The following is a 23,622-nucleotide window of genomic DNA, read 5'->3' on the forward strand; positions in this document are numbered from 1 at the left end:
GCCTTGTACGGCATGGAACACCAGGCGACCACCTCTCCTGCACACACACAGTCTGTTTGTCTGTTTGAGACCCGAGACAGACTGTGTGGGTATTTCAGAGGCAAAGCCTTTGAAAAGAAACAACAGCACACTTGTTATTCTATCTTTAAGGTAATTACTTACAATGACGCTTCATCACAAGGCGATCTGTCTGAAGGTCTTCTCCAACAGAAATGACTCTGATTATGTAACCACGGAGTATCTTATCAGGATACTGTCCCAAATTAGCAAAGGCTTCTTGTGGTGCTACAGCAAGCAGAGGCCTTGATGAGGGGTTTGGGTAGCATCTGGGGTGCTGGCTCAGCACTGTGTGCTCACAAAGGGCCAGGGGAGCCCCTGCTGAGGGAAGGGGTTGAAGGGCAGAGCACGCTGCCAGGCTGGCTGCCCTCCCTCCTGCCCGGCATGACCCATAACCTCACACACTGCCCCTCACCCACCCCACAAAAAGGCCAGGCCCAGGCAGTTGTATACAAAACCTGAAATAGTTTACTTTTCTTTTTTTTTTCCCCCTCCCTTCTTTTTTCTTTTAAACTTTGCTCTAGGTTTACTTCAGATTTCGTCAACTCGATACAAGAGCATTTCGATATGAACCGGTAAATAAAACACCGTCATAGATAGATAGCCACGATAAACTTTGTTAGAAATGTACATGTCGCGAAAAAATAATAATACTAATAATAATCATAATAAAAAAAGCCGGCACGACGCCCAGGCCGGCGTGGCCCTCGCCCACGGCCGCGGGTTGCTCGGGTTCCCCGCGGGCGCCGCGCCCCGGTAATGTGTGTATATAAACAAAGCCCATAAGAAATGTACAAATATAAAAAGCTACAAACATTAATAAATTACATCGTCACAAAACACGGAAAAAAACACTCCACAAGGTGCTAGTAAAATAACTTGTCTCCCTCCTCGTAACAAGAAGTTTTGTTTTTGTTTTGTTTTGTTTTTTTACGCAAAGAGCTGGTACCGGCGGGCGGCGCCCCGGAGAGACTTTCCCCCTTATAAAAACCCGGCGGTGGTTATTCCAAAAGCTATGTACAAGCTACATTCTAGGAAAAAGGATGCTGGGAAACGCAGTTACGCGGGGCCGACGGCGGCCGCCCGAGAACCGCGGCCCCGCGCGGCGCCTTCCCGCCCTCCCGCCGGCGGCTCCGCCTCAGGGCCGCGCCGGGACGGGGACGGGGGGGCCGGTACCCTCCCTGGCGGCCGGGATTAGTATTAACTTTTCGCGGCTAGTCACTCTCAGCGCTCTGAGAAAGGACATCTATATTAAAAAATATTTATAGCAGGATTCTGTACACTCCGACCGCTGAAAGTTAAAAGGGGTGACCGTCGCCGTCGGCCGAGAGCCGGGCGGCAGCGGCCCCGGCGCCGCCCGCCTCCCTGCCGCTAGAGCAGCAGCTTCCCGTTCCGGTGGATCTTCAGGATCTTGCCGAGCCGCTGCTTGGCCGTGGCCATCCCCTTCTTCGTGCGCTTTCCTGGAAGGAGAGCGGGGCAGCGGGGTGAGGGCTCGCTCCCGCCCCACACCGCCCCGTCCGGAGCACCCCCCGGGCTGTCCCGCAGCCGGCCCTGCCCTCCCGCGCCTCCACGGCCGCCAACGCCCCTCGAGCGCGGGGGCTCGCCGTGGCCCCCACACGGGGCTGGGCGGGGGCACAGCACCCCGCGGCTGGCACGCAGCTCAGCCGCACCCGGGGACACCTCCTGGGGAGGGTCACCGCATCCCTGCCCTGCCGGGGCTCCTCCCGCCGCCCCGGCCCCCCAGCAGGCTGGGCTCGCTGCCACAGGCTGGCGGTCTGAACCCGGTCAGGCTGGCACCGTACCGTCAGTGCCCGGCGGGAGAGGATCCCACAGCTCCTGTACCCAGCAGACCATTACAGTCCCTGCCCACCCGCGTGCTCCCCACAGATCTCTGGCGCCTCTCTGCCATCCTCTATGGGAAACCTGCGGCTAGGGGATGCTGATCTCATGTGCCACCATGAGTCCGGGGCCAAGCACTGCCCTGAGGACACCTGGTACCTCGTCTGCTGCACTGAGGCCAACCCACAGCTCCACATTGCTTCTTGCCCTCTCTTCCACCAGTGCTAGAGAGATCACCTGTACCCAGCCTTGCCAAAAGACACAGAGACACACACACACACATTTCCTTCCTACGCACCCAAAGTGGACAATGTTCCCTGTCCCCAATGAGAGGACCCCACCACTGCAAGCTTAGGCTCTCACTCACAGTGGGGTTCAGTGAGGTCTGTGCTCCCTGGGTGCTGGGACTGGTGCAGCTACTGCAGCTGCTTGCTCTGCCACCACTTTCCACCTTACGGCCAGAAACTCCCCAGGTGTGCCAGGCATGATACTCATCCCCACAGCCTTCTCCTCATCACACTGCCACTGGTGCACTTGGATGGGATACCTGCAGAGACTCAGCTCCTCTCCACTTTTCCCATCTGCACTAAGTGCCCCAGTCTTAAAGGCCATGACCACGTGGGTGAGAAGTTTCCTCATTTCTCATCCTTTTACCTCACTCTAAGACTGAGAAACCTTCCTTCAGGAGGACCTAGAGCTCTCCCTGCTTTATCTCACCATTTCCTTCCACAGTTCCTTCGTTCTTGGTAATGTCCAATGTGGTTGTCCTCAGTCTGAGGCTTCTCCATACAAGGAGATGCCCTAAAAGCCCACTTGGTGCCCTCAAGCTGTCCCAGACCCCTGCACAGGAGGCCCTGACAATGCTCTGCTCTCAGCAAGGTCAGCCACCTGCTTTCTCGGCACATGGCTCCTTCCCTTCTTGGAGGACTGAGCTATACCACGAGCAAGGTGTGATCCATGTGCCTGGTCAGGCTCCCTTCACGATGCCCTGACTGTGCAAGCTCACCAGCCAGACTGGAGTTGGGGTCCATTCAGCACTCCTCTTCCCACTGCATCTTCCACTGGCTTGGACCTGTTTCCCTAATGCCACCATTTCACCACAAAGACACAATTCCAGGCAAATACATTCATTCCACTCCGGTTCTGCAGGCAGCCACTGGTGTTATCAGCTCCTGGCAGGACCATGGGCTATGCACATCCTCCTGCACAGCCCATTCCGGCTGCTCTGATCTTTTACTGCTTGCCAGGACACCATGAGCTACCTGTGATTTGCTGCACTCGAACACAGGGGAACACAGGAAACATCTGCCACGTTGCCTTGCTTTTGACAAAAGCACAGTGGGATCACACACTTCATCTTCACACTATTGGGAGCCTTTCCCACACACCTGCCTCTGTCACATTTTCCAAGCCAAGTTCAAGCAGAGAATAAGAGGCCCCAGCCCAGACTCCAGGACAGCCTCAGCTCTCTAACGCTTTCCCTACAGCAGACAAAAAGCGACCTCTTCCTCTCTCTTGGCATTGGTTGTGTAGCTGTGTGGCTCCCAGGGTGTGACATTCCTCTGCTCCCTCATGACAGCTCTTGGGGGGGAGGTGGGGGGTGTCTGCAGCTCCCGTGTGGCAGCACAGGGCTGGGCACAAAGGCTTCCCCACAGGGCTGGACCGTGACGTGGCACTGCAGGTGTTCTTCAGGAGCCTCAGGCACGCTCAGCAGTACTTCCCAGCCTGGCACACCTTGCACCCTGCAACAACCAGCCCAGCAGCAAAGCGCCTACTGCAGCCTAGGCTGGCCAAGGCCATGAGCCCTGTCTCTGATCAGATCCAACCTGCCAAAGCACCTCTGCGTCCCCACAGCAGACACCACACAGGGAGGGCCCTGCAGACAGATTACATCTCCACCTCACCCTTCCCCACTCCTACACGACAAGCCCAGGCGTTTCCTGGTACCTTTGGCGGAGGCACTGTTCTGCGAGGATGCTGAGGGTCTCCTCTGTGTGAGGAAAACACCGGGCGCCATCGGCTGCGATCCCCTGTTGGGCTGGGCGACCCCAAAGGCGCTGGCCCCCGCGGTGTACTCGTGATCTGTGAGGCTGCTGGCATGTGACTCCAGCTTCAGCTCTGGTGAGCTGCCTTCCTGAGCCGGTTTGTTCACGTTGTTGGTTGACAGCTTCTTTTTGGTATTTTTTTTCTTCTTGCCTTTTTGTTCCTCCTTTAAAATGACAAACATGAAGCTCAGATTAAACCCCAGAAGACCTTTAGCTATGGCAAGGGCCAGCGGCGTTGCTTAAGGTCGTGATAAAAGGAAAACCCACGGAGCTTGCCACGTACAAACTGCTCGGGGTCTGTTTCGACACCGTCTCACTCACAGCTCTCTGCTGCACACACACCTTGGCCTCTCTTGCATCTACGTGTGCACTTTGAGCAGAGCCTCCGTGTGTGTTACCTCTGCACACACTGCAGCGAGCGGGAGCCAGCCAGGAACAAAATGACCCTGCCTTGGGAGACCAGCGAGGTTCTGCATCAACAAATCTGTCCGTGTTCCACAAAAACTGGTACCTCCTATCTTCAGGTATCTTCATACACTTTCACAACAGCATGGAGGATATTAAACTTCCCACTGATTCACAGACTCTGCTTCCTACCAGGACACACACATCATCTCTTGACCTCTAACTGCGCTTAGACACACATACTATGAGGACAGTGTCTGTCTCCATCCTGTTTCCCTTGCCTGCTTTCAGTCTGCTTCTCAATGAAACACTGATACCATTCCTAGAGCTCTTCTACTCCACAGCATGCATCACAAAAACCCAATACCACCAAAGCCTGCAACTCCAGCAACGTGCCACGGTGTCCCAGCAGCCCTTCTCCATGGTGTCCCAGCAGCCCTTCTCCAGCACACCTCACCACTTAGCACCTCACGCTGTCACGCTGTGTGTGTCAGGTGCTCAGCATGTCTCTGACCTCTTCAGAGCCCACATGCTGGCCAACACCCAACCTGCCTCAATATCTCTGCTAAACTGACCCATAGTTGCCCACAGTTCACCGTATCTTTGGAAGTAAATCCTTAGGCTTCCCAGCAGCCGATGCTTATGGACGAGGCAATTACAGCGGTCAGACTTACACACACACAGCAACACACGGTCTGTGCACACTGCTTTTGGGCAGTCTGCTCCTGCTTGGCCTGACAGCTCTGCTCACTCCTACTCTTTGCTCTCCTGAACCACCACCCACCCCGTGCTGCAGCATTGGCGGGTACAATGTGGCACTACTGTGCTGTCTTCCCAGTGGTGTCCCCTGAAACTACTGAGCCTCGTGTCACTGGCATGAATAAACACCAGGGAGAACTGGCATTGCACTGCTATTGGGGCATGAGTCTGCTACTGGGGGAGAGGGCTTTTGTTTCCTGACAGCTACTCCATCCCAAGCAACCTCACCTGCTGTGACAGTTTCGCAGCAGCAGCAGCGAGTCCAGTTTCAATGGAGGCGACTCTCGTGCCCTCTCGCACGGGTCTATCTTGCCGAGGCACCGAGGGGCCAACTCGTGCTACAAGGAAAGCAGATGCAGGTGAGACTGCAGAACCTGTATGAGTGTCCACATGAGCAGCATAACCCCTCTCTGGGCATGAGGCTCTGCCCTCCTGAGCACAGAGGGCCTCTGCCCTTCCTTCCCCAGGATGCGTGCAAAGGCAGAAGGTGCCAACAGCCTCCACTCACAGAGACCTGAGGAGAAGCTGCCAATGAAGATGCAATGCAGCCAAGCAACTTCACTGGCAGCTGCAGCTGCCTTAACCCAAAGCCATGGGGGGAATTCTATCTGTGTTACAGACACAAGTGACTCCAGCATCATTTCCAAACAGTGTTCACTGTCCTGGCAGCTGGTGGAAAACACGCAGGGCCACAAGCTGATGAGACATAGGCTGGTTGTCACACACACAGCAAGCCACTGAGGCTCCCCTGTTAGTGGGCCAAACTGAAGGAGTCTAAGGATTCCCTGGCCTGTCACTGTCTCTGGTGAGCAGCACCAAAAACACCTTTCCAAACCACTAGCTTTGGCTGAATTGGAGAACACTATTCCCACACTCTCTCTCCTCTTTACACAAGTCAACGCCTAAAAGCCACAAATACTCATCTGCCTTGGGTTTCACTATTATATTGCTGCTAAGGTGGCCACCAACTGTTCCATCATCAAGAATGTGATGAAAAATAAACCAGCAATCCACCAAGGAATGGCTTTGTCCTGCCAGCTGATTGACAGAGGAAGGCTCACACACTGCTGTGCATGAGTCCTAGTGTGTGTATCACCTCCTGGACACACACAGAGTCCTGGAAAGGACTAATCCTTCACACCATAAAGATATTGCTGGTTGTGGTCTTACGATTTCCACACTCCTTGAAAACTGGCTGTTTTTTAGGGACCTGTGTGGCAGCTGAGTTTGAGCAGCACAGACCATCTGGACTTACCCGTTGGACTGTAAGGGGCGTCATCTGAACTTTTCCTTTTCTTTGACCGGGATTTGAACACTGGATTATCTTCATCTGATTCAAGAGAAGGGTAAACTACAGTAGGAAAGAAAGGCAACAGTTTCAGTGTAGGAAGCAGCTCTGCCCTGCATAGAGGCCCATTCACTCTGTCCAAGCACAGTGAGAGTAGACATCACCCCTAGAACAGTGAGGTCCCCCACAAGAACCACCTGCTCCCACCTTCTGCTCCCACCCACACACTATGCTGGGGAGCTGCTCTCATTGAACTGACTTTTAGAACACACAGTGAAATTTCTCAGCCAGGAAAAACCAGTTTTCCTCTTGCCTGTGGAGCAGCAGCAGCACAACCAGAGGAGGCAGGAGGAGGTGATCCTCTCCTAGGCTAGGCTGGTGCTGACAGTGTGTCAGCCACCCCTTTCCCTCAGCACTGCACCTTCCTGCCCCCTGTGACTTTTGCATAGTCAGGCAGAGACAGAGACACAGAGTGAGCACCCAGCAGATGAATGTCAACCATTCTGCCAAAGGACCCTGCACAGGCTTCTGGGACAGACATCAATTTATCTGTCTAAACTTTGTCTCAGCCTGTAATATGAAATCTCTACTGTTTCTCCACGTGCTGTTGATTTTCTTGCCAGTTGCCATTTGTTATGCCACTGGTGATTTTGACATTACTGTGGCATGTGGCCACTGACACTAGAAACCTGCTGATCAGACATGGCACAAACAGAGCCTCTGGAAACCAAGTCTGCTCACTATGACTGTCTCCTCACTGGCAGCACAGACAAATAAGGAGCAAATCCACTTCTCAGTAGAGCAGAGCCTTGTTCATCCACCTGTACACCACACCACTGTCCCACAGTCTCACAGAACTGCCCTTTCACAAGGCACCTTCCAACTCCACCACTGCATTCCAGCACATGCAGGGCACTGCAAATGGCTGGGCAACCTTCTGCAACATGTCACAATATCTTTCTTTTGCCTTGGCATCTCTGCTAATGATGTGAGAAGACGCACTTCCACTTTTCATAGAATCATAGCATGATGGGGGTCAGAAGGGACCTTTAGAGATCATCTATTCCAACCCCCCTGCAGAAGCAGGTCCACCTAGATCAGGTTGCTCAGGAACATGTCCAAGTGGGTCTTGAAGACCTCTTTTCCAGTCATAAATATGATTTTTGATGGCCACGCTCACCAGAGACGCTTAAACACACACAGCAGCATACACCTCTACCAACTTTGTGTCCTCCTTAGGACTTTGGCTTTCCAGCCCTTATCAGTCTTTGCATGATCACTTTTCTTTAGTTCCTCACTTCTTACACTCAAAACTGGCTCCTGCAAACTGACTCTGTGCACATTTCTGCTTCAGATGCTTGCATTCTCTGCCAACACTCGAGCTACCATTGGAAGCCTTTTCCAAGTACAAATTCAACTTCTCACTCATCTGAGCTAGAGATTTTATTGCTATTGTGTAGACAAGGACATTTCCTGCTATAAGTACCCATGCCTGACACACATTTCTGCGACAGTTCCCTGTTTCTTGTCTGGCTGCTGCAGTTTCAGTGGGTTTCCAGGCCATTTGAGATCTGATTCTGACGTGCCTCAGACACAATTCGCCTGGATCGCCACATCGACACCAGCTCTGCAGTCTGACTACCTGTCACACAGCGTTCCCATGCACACCTCTCGTTATCTGCACTCCACCTGCAATCCAGTGGATTTCAAGGTGACAGATGAGCAAGTGTTTCCTGGGAAACACAGGTGGTGTTTGCAAACACCCACAAATATGTCCACACAGCCCCAGGCCCACGCTCCCTCAGGCTGCTGCCTTCATACTCACCATAATCAGAGTCCTTGAAACAGGCATCCAAGTGGTCCTGATCCTCATCATAATCCTCGATGTCAATGCTGTTCTTTGTGCTTTTCTTTAGTAAGCGCTTGCCAGAATTTTTGTTACTGCCACCACCCGTTTTTTTAGAGTTCTGTGTGGACACTGAGTTGTTCTTTGCCTGGTTGGTACCCCAGGATGTCTGGAGGCAGGACTCTGACGACTGGAGGTTTGCCATGGACAGCATGCCTTGGATTGCTTCTTGTGTGCTGGGTGAGGCAGGGGGCTGACTGTGGGGAAACACAGAAATAAAATGCCATTAGTGATTTCAGGAACAGACGAGTCCCTCATCAACAGCTGACTCCTTCTACTGCACAGTGCTGCTGGAAGAGATTTCCTGATTGCTGCCCTTTGAGCAGCTGGGCATGCCACAAGTGACACCAGTGACTTTATGCTAACAGCAGTGTCACAGACAGCATGGTAGATTTGGGGTTCATAGAATCATTTCAGTTGGAAAAGATCTTTAAGCTCAAAGAGTCCAATCCTTCCCCTCATCCTGCCCAGCCCAGCACTAACCCATGGCACTCAGCATCTCAGCTCCACAGCTTTGCAATAGCTCCAGGGATGGGGACTCCCCAACCTCCCTGGGCAGCCTGGCACAAGGGCTGACAACCCTGTCAGGGAAAAAGTTCTTCCTCATCTCCAATCTAAACCTCCCTTGGTGCAACTTAAGGCCATTTCCTCTTGTCCTGTCAGTTTTTACTTGAGACACTGACTCCCACCTCATTCCAAGCTCCTGTCAGGAGCTTGATCATGTCTCCCCTCAGCCTCCTCTTCTCCAGGCTCAACACCTCCAGTTCCCTCAGTCCCTCTCCATGCTTGTGCTCCAGCCCCTTCCCCAGCTCTGCTGCCCAGCTCTGGCCATGCTCCAGTCCCTCAGTGTCCCTCTGCCTGCGAGGGGCCCAACGCTGAACACAGCACTCAAGCTGCAGCCTCACCAGGGGAAACAATCACTGCCCTGGTCCTGCTGCCACACTATTTCTGATACAAGTCAGGATGCCATTTGGCTTCTTGGCCACCTGGGCACACTGCTCATGTTCAGCCACTGTCAATCAACACCCTCAGGTCCTTTTCCACCAGAAAAGGGTTCTGGAGTAACCCCAGCAGCAGGATGCTGTGAGCCGTGTGGTGGGAGAGGCCATGGGCAGCTCCCTAGGGGCCACAGTTGCTGGTGGGTGAGGAAAGGGATCAGTTAACTTTTCAAAGCCCTGAACAGCATTTACAACAGGGCAGTGTCTTTGCTACCAACTCTGAGGGCTTCTGGGTCATTACTGGAGGGAGATGTCATGATGGGCTCCTACTACCTACTGCCAAGGAGGTAGAGGAAGAATTTAAACTGGAAGGAAGCGCATGATGACAGGCCACAGTTCACACTGGGGGCTGACACCACTTCAGGATCTGCTGGAAAAGCATCATGGCAGGGCACAAGCAATTCAAAAGATCTCTGCAGTGCATTGTGAGGGATTTCTAATGTGGATGTGGATTATGGGAGATGCTGGAGAGACACTGACTGGGTGAGTGGCTACAGGATGCATGGAAACCTTGCTTCCATTGATCTTGCTTGTTGGTGTTTTATTGCCCATTGTCAGCAGGCACCTACTACAGAAAGAAACACATTCCTACAGAGTAGGCTGAGCTTGCACAACGTGTGAATTTTGACTGGCTCAGTGAAGTGGGGAAGCACACTCCCCACAGCACAGAAGGGAGAAGAATGAGAATCTCTTCAGAGAACACCAGACGTTAGTTCTGTGACAGGCAGAACACATCATTAAGTACTCCAGAACTTTGGAGGTTGGTTCTCCTTCCCCTTTCCTTCCCTTTCCCCAAACTACAAAACAGCATTGTGGACCAGCAGAGAGAAGGACACTATTTGCCAGTGAAATACAGAAAAACTTGCTGTGGTAGTGGTATTTTTTATAGTTATGCAGTAGAAGCCACTAACATACAGCATTGCCTAGGTAAATTAGCAGGACCACATCACTTTCTCACCATTAAACTATTACAGGACTGTGGACAGAGTAACAGACAAGCCATAATGGAAGTTTCTGGGCACTAACTGCATTTAGAACTAATCCTGAAAATGAGCTAAGACTGATGTTAGCAGCTAGCAACTCAACAAACAGGAGAACATCAAAAAACCTATTTAGTAGCCATTTTAATCCCTTAATTATTCTGCCAGATGCCTTAGCCTTCTCCTTGTCACAGGCATGTTTTGCACCATCTATAAGAAATTAACATATTGTCTTTTAATTTTTTTCCCCCAACTGTTTTTGCAAACAATGGACTCTCAAAACACTGCAAACAGACCATCAAACACTGACCACTAAATGGGCAAATCAGAGAGGAACTGCCTCAAGCAACACAAGCTTCCACAAATCAATCGTGGAATGTGATCAAAACCAGTGGTTCTGAGAGTCAAACCACAACCTGGACGTGTGGGTGAAATGTCTCAGAGGCAGAGCTGCACACGGGGCAAAGTGTTTCTCATTAGGGCATGTGTTTGTGTGCACTTCCATTGGAAGTATTTCAGCTTTCTAAGGAAAAAAAAAATCAATCAGGAAGCAAATTTAAGCTCTGGAAGGTCAGATCCCCTTTCTGTAGCTTCAGCAGTGATTTAAAAAGAAGCCTGCAAAAACATTTATGAAAGTAATATCTGTGAGTTACAACTATGACTTAAATGAGGAGGGGAGCACACAGGCAGAGTGCTCCTGTGCCCACACTCCCTCTCCCACAGCTGCCTGCCAGCACTCTTGGGACACACAGCACACAGTGAGTGGCCCTGGGTGAGAGCTCTGCAAATCCAAGCATTGTACCTTTCCTTTTTCTTTTTGCCTCCTCTCCTCTCCTCTCCTCTCCTCTCCTCTCCTCTCCTCTCCTCTCCTCTCCTCTCCTCTCCTCTCCTCTCCTCTCCTCTCCTCTCCTCTCCTCTCCTCTCCTCTCCTCTCCTCTCCTCTCTCCCTTTCCACAAAACAGCACTGTGGACCAGCAGAGAGAAGGACACAACCAAACTAACTTTGCACCATTGCACAGGGCTCCCTGTCAGCACGTTGCATATCTCCCCTTTCTGGGATTTTAATGTTTGCTTTTACTCTTTTGAAGACAGGGATGAATACCTGAGACTGGGTTACTGCAATAACCATCTGCTGCCTAGAAAGCATCTGGGGATTTTCAGTTGCACAGAGTGTAGGAACTGAAAAAGGTGCCCCCTGGCACTGCCCCTTCCCCTGCAAGCCCAGTGCCATGTGCTGAACCTCGGTGCAGCCACCACATGGGCCGCAGGCCAGAGGAATATAGACAGCCAAAGAGGCACGGCCAAAGCAGCGTGGTGACTACCCCAGTGAGCCATGGGCTGAGCCTGAGGACTGCCAGGCCCAGCTCTCCCTTGGAGCCTGTGCTGAGCTGGTGTGGAGCCCGAGGGCTGAGCTCACAGCCACCCCACAGCCTGAGCTCACGAGCCCACCTGGGTGTGTGTCCCCACCAGCAACTGCTGCACCTCCCAGACAGCTGGGACTGGCACCCAGCTTTCATGTTATTAACAGAGAGAAGCATCAGAACAGAAGGGAAAATTTGCTGTTAGAACTCATCTCAAATAAAATCTCCCCCAGGAGCAACTCCCCTCAGTGGGACTCCCAGGATGAAGCCTTTGCTCTGTACAGCACTGATGGCTTTGTACCCTACACTCAGCAGCTATTTGTGGTGAGGGGTTTAAGCTCCAGGGCCTCAGTGTCCCACAACAACTCATCATTGCCAGCAGTATCTTCATCAGGGAGCAGAGTACAAAGCATTTGGGGGCTTTCACACTGCTTGTGTTACCCATTAAGACTTGACAAGAGCATCCTTCCCCTGGCAGTGTGTTCCAGAGAGGGTGGTGGTAGGCAAATAGCTGTGGCTGTGACAAGAGTGCACACAATCCAGCACAGACACACTCTGCTCAGGCTGGTCCCTTGTGCTCTCTGGGCATGCAAATGGTCCCAGCACCCTGAAGCCAGGAAAGGAGAGTATGCAGGGAGACAGTGCCTCACTTTTCACCACCACTTCTGCTACTGCTTCTCTCTCTGAGCGTTCAGCATCTCTAGTCACATTGTCTCCTTCCTTTCACAAGCAATTACTGAGCCTTTCACCTATAGCCTCACAATAGAAACTGGATTTATTGGTTTTCAGCAGAATACTACTCACTGAGGGGTGGCTTCTTTCCCATTCTACATGCTGCCTGCACAGATGGCTGGAGGCACCAAAGGGCACAGCAGAGACAAGAGACAAAGCTCACTGATGTCTCATCTTGCCTCAATAACTATTGCCCAGTCTTGTCTTCAGATTAGGGGAAAAATAGATAAGGGCAAAGGAAAGTCACAGGAACCACTGAGCATTTTCTACATGGAAATAAGAACCAACTTGAAACAAGAACTACCTAATGGGGTTACAGAGAAGACAGAGCCTTCCTGGTGGACAGCAATAGAATGAAAGGCAGTGGTCACCAGCTGCAGCAGAGCACATCCCAACCTGACCCAGGCAGAAAAGCTCCACTCTGAGGGTGGCCAAGCAGTTCACAAGGCGAGGCTGCAGAAGCCCCATCCCTGAAGATATTTACAGCTCACCAGGGCCATGCCCTGACCAGCTGGGCCAGCCTTGCAGCTGGCTGTGCTCTGAGCAGCTGCCCACACTGGGTGACCTCCTAAAGCCCCTTCCAAGTGGAACACTTAAAAAACCCCCAAAAGAACTACTGGACAAACAGTTGTGCCTGCAAGGTGAAAGCAATAAATCACCTCTGCTCTCTGTGATAGTATTTCCCTGTCATTTCTACATTCCCCCTCAGCCTACCCATGGCCAAATGCAAATGAACCACAAAGTGGAGCCAAGTCAGTAATGACTTATCGACATTTTGGAGGAGATCTCGTTGGACAAAACCATGGAACTCAAATAATTTTAGGTACAAACCCAGTATTTCTTTCCATTTTTGAATCAGACCTGGAAACAATAACTAATTTTGCTCACCTCAAGATCATGTGAGTCCCATTCCCTCCAAGTCTTTTCCTGTTCCATTCCAATCCTTTCAGGCTGTTTCTGCAATGACAGCCGTCTCTCCCCATGTCCCTGCCACTGGCACAAGTACAGGGCTCCCTAGAGCAGCCAAGGTAATGCCATCAGGGCATTCAGCCTCGTCAGCTGCTCATGACAGTCCAATATTTAACAGAATAAAGCCTCATGCAATTCAGATGAGGTCATTGTCACAAACATCCTAAGTTATTGCTGGGTTTCAGCAGCTCTGGCCCTGGTCTGACAGAGCTCCACACTTGCCACTCCAGACCTGGCTCCCATCTGCACAGACCACTGTGTTAGCAAAGGAGATTCCACAGATATCTGCTCTGTTGCTACGTAGAGCATCCAGAGCATCCACAAAGATATGTACAAGATCTATAGAGATAAATACATGCATATGCCTACCCTTTATCTGCCCAACAAGTAACTTTAAAGATGAGAGTTGTTCCTGAGAGTCAGCCAGGCCCATGCTGGCATTATGCTGTGACACAGTGTGTTTGCAGATCCTGTTTCTTGCATTTATTTTCTTTCCAAAGCCTGCTAAGGCCATTTAAAATGCTCAGCACAATTATGAAATGAAACACAGCCATTTTATTTATCAGGAGCAATTTTCAATCAAGCTGCAACCCACACTGCCAAAGCCTAATTGTTTATATAAAGAGCCAAAACTGATAGGACACATTTCCCCCTCAGCTGCCACACACAGTGCAGTAATTCATTCAGAGCTCAGTTACGTGACTGCGCTTGCGACTCTGATTTCAGCAACCGCAAAGTCTACAGAGTTGTGTACAGAGCCCAGGCTGAAGGGAGGAACAACAAAAGGCCCAAGTCCCACTGCATTAGTGAGAAGCAGTTTTAACCCATTGCAGATGGCACAAGGCCCCTCCCCAGCAGGGAAGGGAATCTCTTCAAGCCGTGCTTTCTGCTTGCCCGCATTCCTGCACACCGTGGGCAGGCAGTGAGGTGAGCCACGCTGCACAGGATGGTTTGCAGTGTAAACACAGCCAAAGCAGATCTCTTTTCATTCTCACAATGATTGATTTTTAAATCATTGGCTTCTTTCACTCCCATTAGGAATGAAAGGATAACTCTTACAGGAGACTCCACATGCACACCTCTGTTCCACACAGAGGACTCCTCTCACTGTGCTGCAAACAAGTAATAAACTCTACATGTTGATGCATAAAGGCAGGACTGTCCCTCACAGAGCTACCCAGTCCTTCAGTTATATACCCTGCATGAGGCCAGACTATGCAATTATCCAAGCTGCAAGAGACAATTGCCTAATAAATTGAGACAGTTGAACCAGAAGATGCTTCTGGTTCAGCACCACTCCCTCCTTTAGATTTGTCTGGAGCTCTGTCACCACACTGCAACCTTAAAAGCATCCATCTTCTTTCTCAACATCAAAACAACTATTTGTTTGTTTGTTTGTTTTAAAGTCACTGACAAAATCTGCCTCCACGGTTTCCCTTGGTAACTTATTCCACATGCTCTCCTTTGACCACAGGCACATCTCCTGGAATTCTCAGTTATGGCTTTCAACTTCCAGTCTTTCCCATGTTTAGACACCTTCCTCTCTGAGGGGACCTTCTCATTCCACTTAAACATGTCCTTTCCACTCAGAGAGCTGCACTCTTCCCGGGTCACACACACACAACAAGGGCAGCATGTGGGTGAAGAGAACAGCTCTGGTCTCTCTTTGGTCACTCAGTTCTCAAGTTTCAAACCGCTCCTACAGCTTCTTCTACTTCCTCCACAGGTTCTGTGGCTTTGTATAACCAAGGCAGACTGAGAGAAGGCAAGGAGGAAGAAGATGCTGTTGGGGAACCCCAGCAACCACTGAATGTTGTATCTAGCTTTACTGCTCAAAGCAGATTGGTTTTGCTGCTTTGCACACATAATGTGGTCCAACACACCTCTTGCTTCCATGCAACATCTGTTATATGAATTGTGAGTAGGAAAATGATGCTTGGGAACCAACATGTCCTTCCTGCCTGCCTGCCTGCCTGATGAAGGTGGTTTTCAAATGAAGGCAGAGTGGAGAGGGAAGTGGCTTATAAAAATGCCAAACAAGGATAGCCTTACTGCATGTTTCACATCACTTCCCTCATCGCCATCTAGCATTTCACTCTCCCCCTTCAGAGGTTAATTTGTTTGTTTACACAACAGGAGTATTTGGAGGTGAGAAACTTGTGCCAGCAATTTACCAACAGCTCACAGCTTCCAAAAGTACTAAGGCCATGGTCCCTGTGGAGCAGTGGAACATGCTTAGGGTGAATGCCTCTGGTTTCCTACAGACATGGGACAAGTCGTTTATCTAAGACTGCAGCAGCAAAGATCTCTTTAATCAGTAGACTATTAGGGAAAGCAGGGCATAAGATACTGCAGTTCATGTCTGCAGTGCCATTCTGTGCATGGAAGCCACAAACAAACAACTGATATTCTTAAAACCCTTTCCCACGGATTTGCTCCTAAGGTCTGAGTTAAGCAAGACATCCCCACATGTGAAGAGTCCCACTAGCTCCTTCCAAAACAACACATATGCTTTTGCTACCTAATTCTCTCTGAGCAGTTTAAGGTCAGACTTGGCCCATAAGGATGGAGGTAGGGAATCTGTACAATTTCTTTTTAAGATGGGCCCAAACAAAACCCTTATTGCAGACAGTCCTGCAGTGCAGGATTTTAGTCTAGGAACTATGTTTTCCCATTTTGCATTTCTTTTCACTGCTCACTGTTTGGATTACTAAAAGATCTAGTGCTGTATCTTATTAACCATATTCCCAAACATCCAGCATCAACTTCGATGTCCAACAACAGTGGTCCCATATGAAACAACAACCAAGACCAGGCAAGCCCTTCCATTTTAGGTAGAGAAGTACCCATGGAAGAGGTTTTTTCCAATCCATGTGTTTTGGTAAGGAAAACAATGATGACCAAGTGTGTGAAGGAGAGTAGATGGTTTCTCATTCTCTCCTTTAAAACATTTGAGGAACTGCATGGTGCCTTACAATGCCTTATGGAAGGAATGCTGGTCACTTAGATAACTTCATTATATTATTACCACATTTGAAAACATTATTCATGCCCACAGGCTGCATTCACTGAGCTCTCTCTTCCTTTTGAATGATTCATCTATTATAGTACCATTGCTAAAATAGATGTTCAGCGTTTACAGATGTGAAATGCCTCTGTTTAAATTATGCCACCAAAACCTCTCCCACAAGCTTTCCTCCCTCTCCCTGTAGATCACAGGAGAAAAAGCAATTAATGAGCCGCAAACTTCATTCTGTCTCTCACACACATATAACCACAAAAGAGCACTATTTGTTTATATGTAAGAGTAAAAACCATCCCTTGTTGCATACCTGTTGGTGTTATACTCTAAACCCCCAACTTCCTTGCTTGCCTGCAAAAGGTCAAGAATTCCTGCTGAGCTTCCACTCTCTTTCTTTACTTTGGAATTCCTCCCTGGCTTTGCCTCTGTGTCGATGTGAAGCAAATCTTCATCTGACGAGTCATCACTCTGCAGAAACAAGGAGAAGGCTCAGAAAAGCAGAAACTCACTGAGTTAGCCAACAAGAACAGCACAATGACTCCTGCAGCCTGCTGCTCCTCCAAAGACACAGGGTTAGCGTTCATAATTTGCTTTCAGTAAAGAAAACAAACCAACCAACCCAGGTACACAGTAAAAATCAGTTTCCTGTAGGCATGGTAGGTTTTTCTTTCCCCTTCCAGCCCTGGAGAACCATCTGTACTTTGCAAGACCATTAACAGCCAATTCAGACACAGAGACAGATAATTTCTGCCACCCCTGCTGCAAGAAAATGGGAAGATCTGTCAGAGGAACGGGATAGACACATATAAACAGGGTCATCTAAGGCCCATGAAGGAAGTTCCCGCTCTTTCTGGAGCTGGTATCTCTATACACTGTAGTCTAGTATCTAATAGAACACCTTTATTTCCCCCTATTCCTGCCCTGCTTTCAGGCCTCTAGAGTCCCAGCCCTTATTGCTCAGATTGCCAATCACTGTTCTCTCCAGGAACTGGCCTCTCTCCTCAGCTTCTGCACACTGAGACACCAGCACGTTTTCCCATGTTCTCTCTGCACTGGTCTACAGATGTCAACTACTGACTCAGGCAAGGAGGTCTGCACTTGCTCTTGAATACCCCTGAGACAAACCAAGATGAAAAGGATTCCCTCGTTCTTAGGGTCAAACATTTCAGTCACCTACAGTTCTGTGTTAACAAGCTATTTTGCTTTTTCTGATTCATTCAGATATTGTATTATGAATCTGTATTAGCCACAGTTAGGTAAAACATTTTATTTCAATGGCATTTAATGTCATTTAATTTCCAGCATTGAACTTCAATGCAAACACAGAGCAAACTTAGGCCTGTGCTGTTCAGCTTCCTGAAGGTAAGCCATCAGCAGGCACGCTGACACTGCCTCAGGTTGGAGATATGCTAAAGCATTATGCAGAGTCAAGGGCATTCAAGATGTAAGCCCATAATGGGCAGAGGGAGATTGCTAAGTGACAGCAAACAAGCCCTTTAATTGCTACCTAAGAGGTACTAAGGGCTTCTAGCAACATGAAACACCAAATGCCATGAGTTCAGTTGTGTGAGCGTTTCTCTGAGTTTCACCCGTCCAAGACTAACATGGACATTTAACAATCACTGCTCAGAGCAGTGGAAAAGGGAGGACAGACAGATTGGGAGCACAGCCTGGAACAGCCCCCTGTGCCTGTCAGCAATGTAGCACCAAGCCAGGTACAATAGAAAGTTCCTCCTGACCCTCCCCATTCCCTACTCCCATCCTTGCGCTGTGATACATCTGCCACATCCCCACGGCCAGGAGCACCCTGATCACACACACTGTGGCAGTTCAAGCCACGGGCCCAAATCACCTTAGCCCTGGCCACAGCTGAATGGCAGTGTGAGAGGACGTGAGAACACCTTTGCTCCCACCATCAGGGCACTGCCCCACAGCTCCAACAATAACCATACCTTGTATGACACGGACTCCACCTTTGGCTTCTTAACAGGAGTGTGCTGCAGAGTGTCTTTTTTGTCTGATAAAACTGAATAAAAAACAAAACCAAAAAGAATAACAAAGTCATGGTTCTTTTCAAGAAAACAGCACTTCTATTTGACTATCAATTAAGACATGACTTTATTACAACTCACACAGATTTTAAGGGCTTAGGTTTGGATAATCAACACTTAAGACTTTCTTATGCAGATACAGACAAAGCAGGAAATATTCTTACAGGGCAGTTCTCTTTTTGTAGTGTTCTTCTTTCTCCTGATTGGAAACTCATCAATTTTTAGTTCACCATCGTCTGACACATATTCATATTCATCTCGTACAGGTTTTGCTTTGTCTTCTTTGAAGTTCTGCAGTGACCCAAACACACTGGTATTCAGCTGGGTTTTCACTCCCTTTGAACTGGAAAAAAACCAAGCAAATCCAAACCTACAAATCAGTAACAACACTCTGATTGGAAAACATTTTGCAAATCATCAGAGAAGACGATGGGTATCTTTATGCAGAAATCTCAGCTGATGTCAATACTTTCAGAGGTGCCACAACAATTCAAATATTTTTAGAAAGACATTTCTAAACTTACAATGTATATCTCAAAATTTGATGCCAACTAGAGTAGTCTTGGCTAGCTTCAAAAAAGCACTGTATTATGAAGACTAATGGCATCCCAGGATGCACCAAGAGTGTGGGCAGCAGGTCAAGGGAGGTTCTGCTGTCCCTCTACTCTGTCTTGCTGAGGTCTCATCTGGAGTCCTGTGTCCAGTTCTGGGCTCCCCAGCTCAAGAGGGACAGGGAACTGCTGGAGAAAGGCCAGTGGAGGGCCACCAAGATGATCAGGGGACTGGATCATCTTCCTTATGAGGAAAGGCTGCGGGACCTGGGGCTGTTTAGACTGGAGGAGACTGAGGGGCAATCTCATTAATATTCACAAATATCTAAATGCTGGGTGTCAGGAGGTTGGGGCAGCACTTTTTTCTGTTGTATCCAATGACAGGACAAGAGCTGATGGGATGAAGCTGGAACACAAAAAGTTCCATTCAAATATAAGGAAAAACTGTTTCAGTGTGAGGTGAGGGAGCCCTGGCCCAGGCTGCCCAGGGAGGGTGTTGGAGGCTCCTTCTCTGGAGGTCTTCAAAACCCACCTGGAAACCTGTGTGACCTGATCTAGGTGGGTGTTGCTTCTGCAGGGGGTTGGACTGGATGATCTCTAAAGGTCCCTTCCAACCCCCACCATTCTGTGATTCTGTGATTTAAAACTGTCTCAAAGTATATAATGATTTGCATGATGCACATGCAGTGTGGAATTTTGGCATGGAGGCTTCATTTAACAGTTTCTTAAAAGTCTACCCTGATTCGGATCTATCCAAAATCCACTTCACATTACCCTACTAGTAAGAACCTAAGGTGCCAAAACAGGAGACACTGCCTGAATCCTGACGACACTATCCTCAAGCAAACTACCAGCCTCAAAGACAAGTCTTGGTCATTATGGCAAATCAAGCTGAGTTCTGGGTAGAATCAAGTTCTAGAGTGAACTTTCTGTGTAAGTGAATCTTCTACAAGGCTAAATATCACCTTCTTGTATAAAAACCCCATAAACGATAACTTTTTTATCTGTTTCTTTTCACTGATGTGTATTAGCATACTTTTTACTTACCCAAGCAACTTCTTATTAGAGAAAGAGAATGTAAATTTGCTGTCCTTATTTCCTGATAAAGGCGTCTTTTCTGATTTGTGTTCCTCTTCCATTTTCAGAAGGGAATCAGGTTTACTGTTCTGAAAGGCAAAAGACCCGAACCAAAACAATAAAATCAGTTGAGTTGTTGATGTTTCAGATTCCTAAGTAACCTCAGAGAACCCAGTGATGGATATGGAGAGAAAAATATGTTCCCCAAATGCAGTAACAGAGGATTATACTCTTCCATAGACTAACACAGCGTTTAGTGCAGGGACTTGTCCCCATTCAAGAAGCACTTCAGCACCAGTTTAAGTAGTGCCCGTCACAAACAGATGCCAAATTTAAATGTTGCTCTCTTAAATTGACACAGACAGGCAAAATACTCCCCACACATCTTGTGCTCATCAGCATCGTGCTGTGTGGCTGAGGACAGAATCCAGCCAGTGCCTGTAACCTCGCAAACATGACCGCATGCACTCCCAGGCTCCACTTGCTTCTCTCACATCTTCAGAAGAGCTTGAATTATGAATTTAATCACTTAATATCAAAGTCATTCAGTGCAATGGAAGCCTTTGATTATTTTTTAAGCACTGCCTTAATACTTTCCTAAGCTGTACTGGCTGCACAATTAATTGGTACATTGATCTGATCACATTAACCATGACTTTTTTTAACAGAAAAAAATGAGGTGTCTCAAATGTTAATGATTCATGATTCTTAGTAGTTTCCCCATGTGAAAAAGCATGCACTTGTGTTTATTTGAGAGAATTTCTTTGCACCTATGTCACTAGAAGTTCACAGAGCAGGCAAAAACCTCAGATAGCTATTTCTGTGTGGAAGCCTAGTGTCACCTTGTTTTAAATGTCACCTGGATTAAAAAATGTATTATTCCATGAATGAATTTTACTCACCCTACACTAGCCCTCCAGAAAGGCAAGCTTTTAATTCATGTGGCATAATTCAGATTTCATTAACTCTACTTTTATGCCATCGTTAGTTATTGACTTCTCTGGAATTACTCCAGACTTAAAGTGCTCTGACTACATTGAAGTAAGAATCACAAAGGAGACCAGCACTGAAAAATCTCACTCTTAGCAATGTTCCCACTGCCTTCACCAAGGATGACAATGGACAATTCAGCACATGCATCTGCCCTCACTCCTTTATCAGTGATCACTCGATTATTTTCTGCTCCAAATCTTTAATTTGGGAACTGAGAAATGGTGTCTCTCTGCTAGGACCTATGAACATTTCTCCACCCTCATCACTATGTGGCAGAATCAGCAGCAGAATTTAACAGCAGACATTACCTTATATTTCCATTTGGCTTCTGTTTTGCTTTTATTTTGCTCTCGAACTTCAAATTTCTCCACCTCATTCTGCTTACTAGCAGTTTCCTTATTGGGAGCACTTAAAACATTCTTTGCAGCCTGGGGAAAAAGTCAGCATGTGCTCTTAATGAGGATGGAGTGCTGGCATGCTACAGAAACACATTTTTTTAATTGGAATATAATATGATACATTTTTGAAAACTCATCTTCTGATTCTTTCTTTCTGAATCCAAATATAAGAATCAATCAAATATTTCTGCTTCAGCAAATGCAGAAGTCTGGCTGCATTTCTCCTTGATTCATCATCATACAAGAGTACTGTAAAAATGTGTGAATCCCCTGCCTGTTGCTCCATGGACATGTTTCACAAGCTGCACACAAACTACTAGGAAATTCAGAAATGAAACTTGTCCTACATGGGCAAAAGTGGAAGCAAACTATTGTTTTTCCTTCAATGGCTCATTCTAGAGCAAAACCTCATGCAAGTAAGATGCTTTGGAAGTTATTTCCTTTGACAACTGATTTTGGAAATGCACACAAGTGCTAATTATACTTGAAGTAAGAATATCATAGAATCATTGGATTGTTTTCATTGGAAAAGATCTTTAAGTTCATTGAGTCCAAGCCCTCCCCTCACCCTGCCAAGCCCACCACTAACCCACAGCCCTCAGCTCTACAGCTTTGCAATAGCTCCAGGGATGGGGACTCCCCCATCTCCCTGGGCAGCCTGGGATATGGGCTGGCAACCCTCTCAGGGAAAAAGTTCTTCCTCAGCTCCAATCTAAACCTGCTCTGGTGCAACTTGAGGCCTCTTGTCCTATCACTTATTCCTTGAGAGCAGAGACCAAGCCCCACTTCACTGCATCCTCCTGTCAAGTAGTTACAGAGAGTGAATGTGTCTCCCCTCAGCCTTCTCCAGACTGAACACCCCCAGTTCCTTCCAGACAGCTTTTCCAGCCCCTCTTCCCCAGCCTGGAGCGTTGCCTGGGGTTGGTGAGGCCCAAGTGCAGGACCCGGCCCTTGGCCTTTGTAAACTTCATCCCATTGCCTTTGGCCCATCGCTCCAGCCTGTCCAGGGCCCTCACACAGACCTACACTCCCACACAGCTTCACATCGGCTGCAAACTGACTGAGGGTGCACTCCATCCTCTCATCCAGGTCACTGATAAAGATGTTAAACAGAACAGGTCCCAGCACTGGGCCCTGGGGAACACACTGGTGGGTGACCAGCCGCCAACTGGATTGAACTCCATTCCCCACCACTCTCTGGGCCTGGCCAGGGTTCAAAGATGAAAACCAACACCATTTAAAAGGTCTTTAAATGTTCATCTTGCCTTAGTTTGGGCAGCTGACTGGCAGTAGCTTTGTCAATAGGTTTCTTGGATGCTCCATATGAAAAGAATAACCAAGCAAACAGTCAAATCAAATCCAACAGTCAGGTAAAAGAAAAGGGCGATAAGCGTGGGGTTACAAAACTTCCATTTACTTGAGTGGAGTCTGGGTTTCACACTCTGTTGCTTCAATTATATTTTTCTTGAGACCTGAGGAATCATTTTATCTCTGTTATGGTGAGAAAACAGGGAGCAGTTAAAATATGACCCACCTTCCCCTTCTTTGGCGTCTCGATCTTTGTCAAAGCCTCCTTTGTGTGTGCCTCCAGCAAGTCGAGATTCGGGATGGCTGGCGGTGGGCTCTCTTTTGCCTTCTTCCCTTTCTTTTTTCCTTCTCCCTTAACTTTTGGTGTTTTGGGAGGCTTAGGGGGTTTAGGTGGCTTGGGAGGTTTGGGGGGTTTGGATGGCTTGAGTTGTTTGGGGGTTTTCACAGTTTTGGGAGTCTTTTTTTTAGGGGGCTTTTCTACAGGTGGGGGTGGAGGTGTCACTTGGACGGGTGATGGTGCCTCCTCCTTCTCCACAGGACAGATCTCCTCGGTGTTGGTGTTGGCACTCGTGTCTGCCTTGCTGGCCTTCGAAGCATTCTGTAGTTTAGCACAAAATGGGAAGGCATTCAGACCCACCTGTCTCACATTAGGTATGTACCTGCACCCATCCTTCCTCAGGGAAACAAACCCCAAAGATCCCCCTGAGGTTCAATAAAGGAGTAAACGCATTTGTAAGTCAGGCTGTATACAGACACATGCCACAGTAACTCTGCTCACCACTAATGTTGCCTCCCTGTTGCTCAAGCCCAAATTTGATCTGAAGAAACTCCAGTGGCTTCACAAGGAACTTAACTCTCAGCAGGTTGTATCACCAGACAGAAT

The 23,622-nt window shown here is 48.5% G+C and overlaps 1 protein-coding gene across 4 annotated transcripts in view; it reads right to left on the reverse strand.

Moving 5' to 3' along the window:
- Nucleotides 1-295: 295 nt before the first annotated feature.
- PHF2 (PHD finger protein 2) overlaps nt 296-23,622 on the reverse strand; it is an 87,320-nt gene continuing 63,993 nt past the window's right edge. For 2 of the 4 annotated variants that reach the window (XM_062008480.1, XM_062008483.1), the window contains 11 exons: nt 22,966-23,337; nt 21,342-21,461; nt 20,011-20,129; nt 18,577-18,755; nt 18,314-18,387; nt 16,672-16,829; nt 8,219-8,496; nt 6,361-6,456; nt 5,334-5,443; nt 3,844-4,105; nt 298-1,517 (listed from right to left, as the gene is read on the reverse strand). In XM_062008480.1, the coding sequence (XP_061864464.1) occupies nt 1,429-1,517; nt 3,844-4,105; nt 5,334-5,443; nt 6,361-6,456; nt 8,219-8,496; nt 16,672-16,829; nt 18,314-18,387; nt 18,577-18,755; nt 20,011-20,129; nt 21,342-21,461; nt 22,966-23,337 (1,857 nt within the window). In that variant the 3' untranslated portion in view covers nt 298-1,428. Of the gene's footprint in view, nt 1,518-3,843; nt 4,106-5,333; nt 5,444-6,360; nt 6,457-8,218; nt 8,497-16,671; nt 16,830-18,313; nt 18,388-18,576; nt 18,756-20,010; nt 20,130-21,341; nt 21,462-22,965; nt 23,338-23,622 lie in introns of all 4 variants that reach the window. The other 2 variants (XM_062008482.1, XM_062008481.1) reach the window with 2 other exon arrangements.

Source organism: Colius striatus, chromosome 15 (assembly GCF_028858725.1).
Source record: "Colius striatus isolate bColStr4 chromosome 15, bColStr4.1.hap1, whole genome shotgun sequence".
NCBI classification, from domain to species: domain Eukaryota; kingdom Metazoa; phylum Chordata; class Aves; order Coliiformes; family Coliidae; genus Colius; species Colius striatus.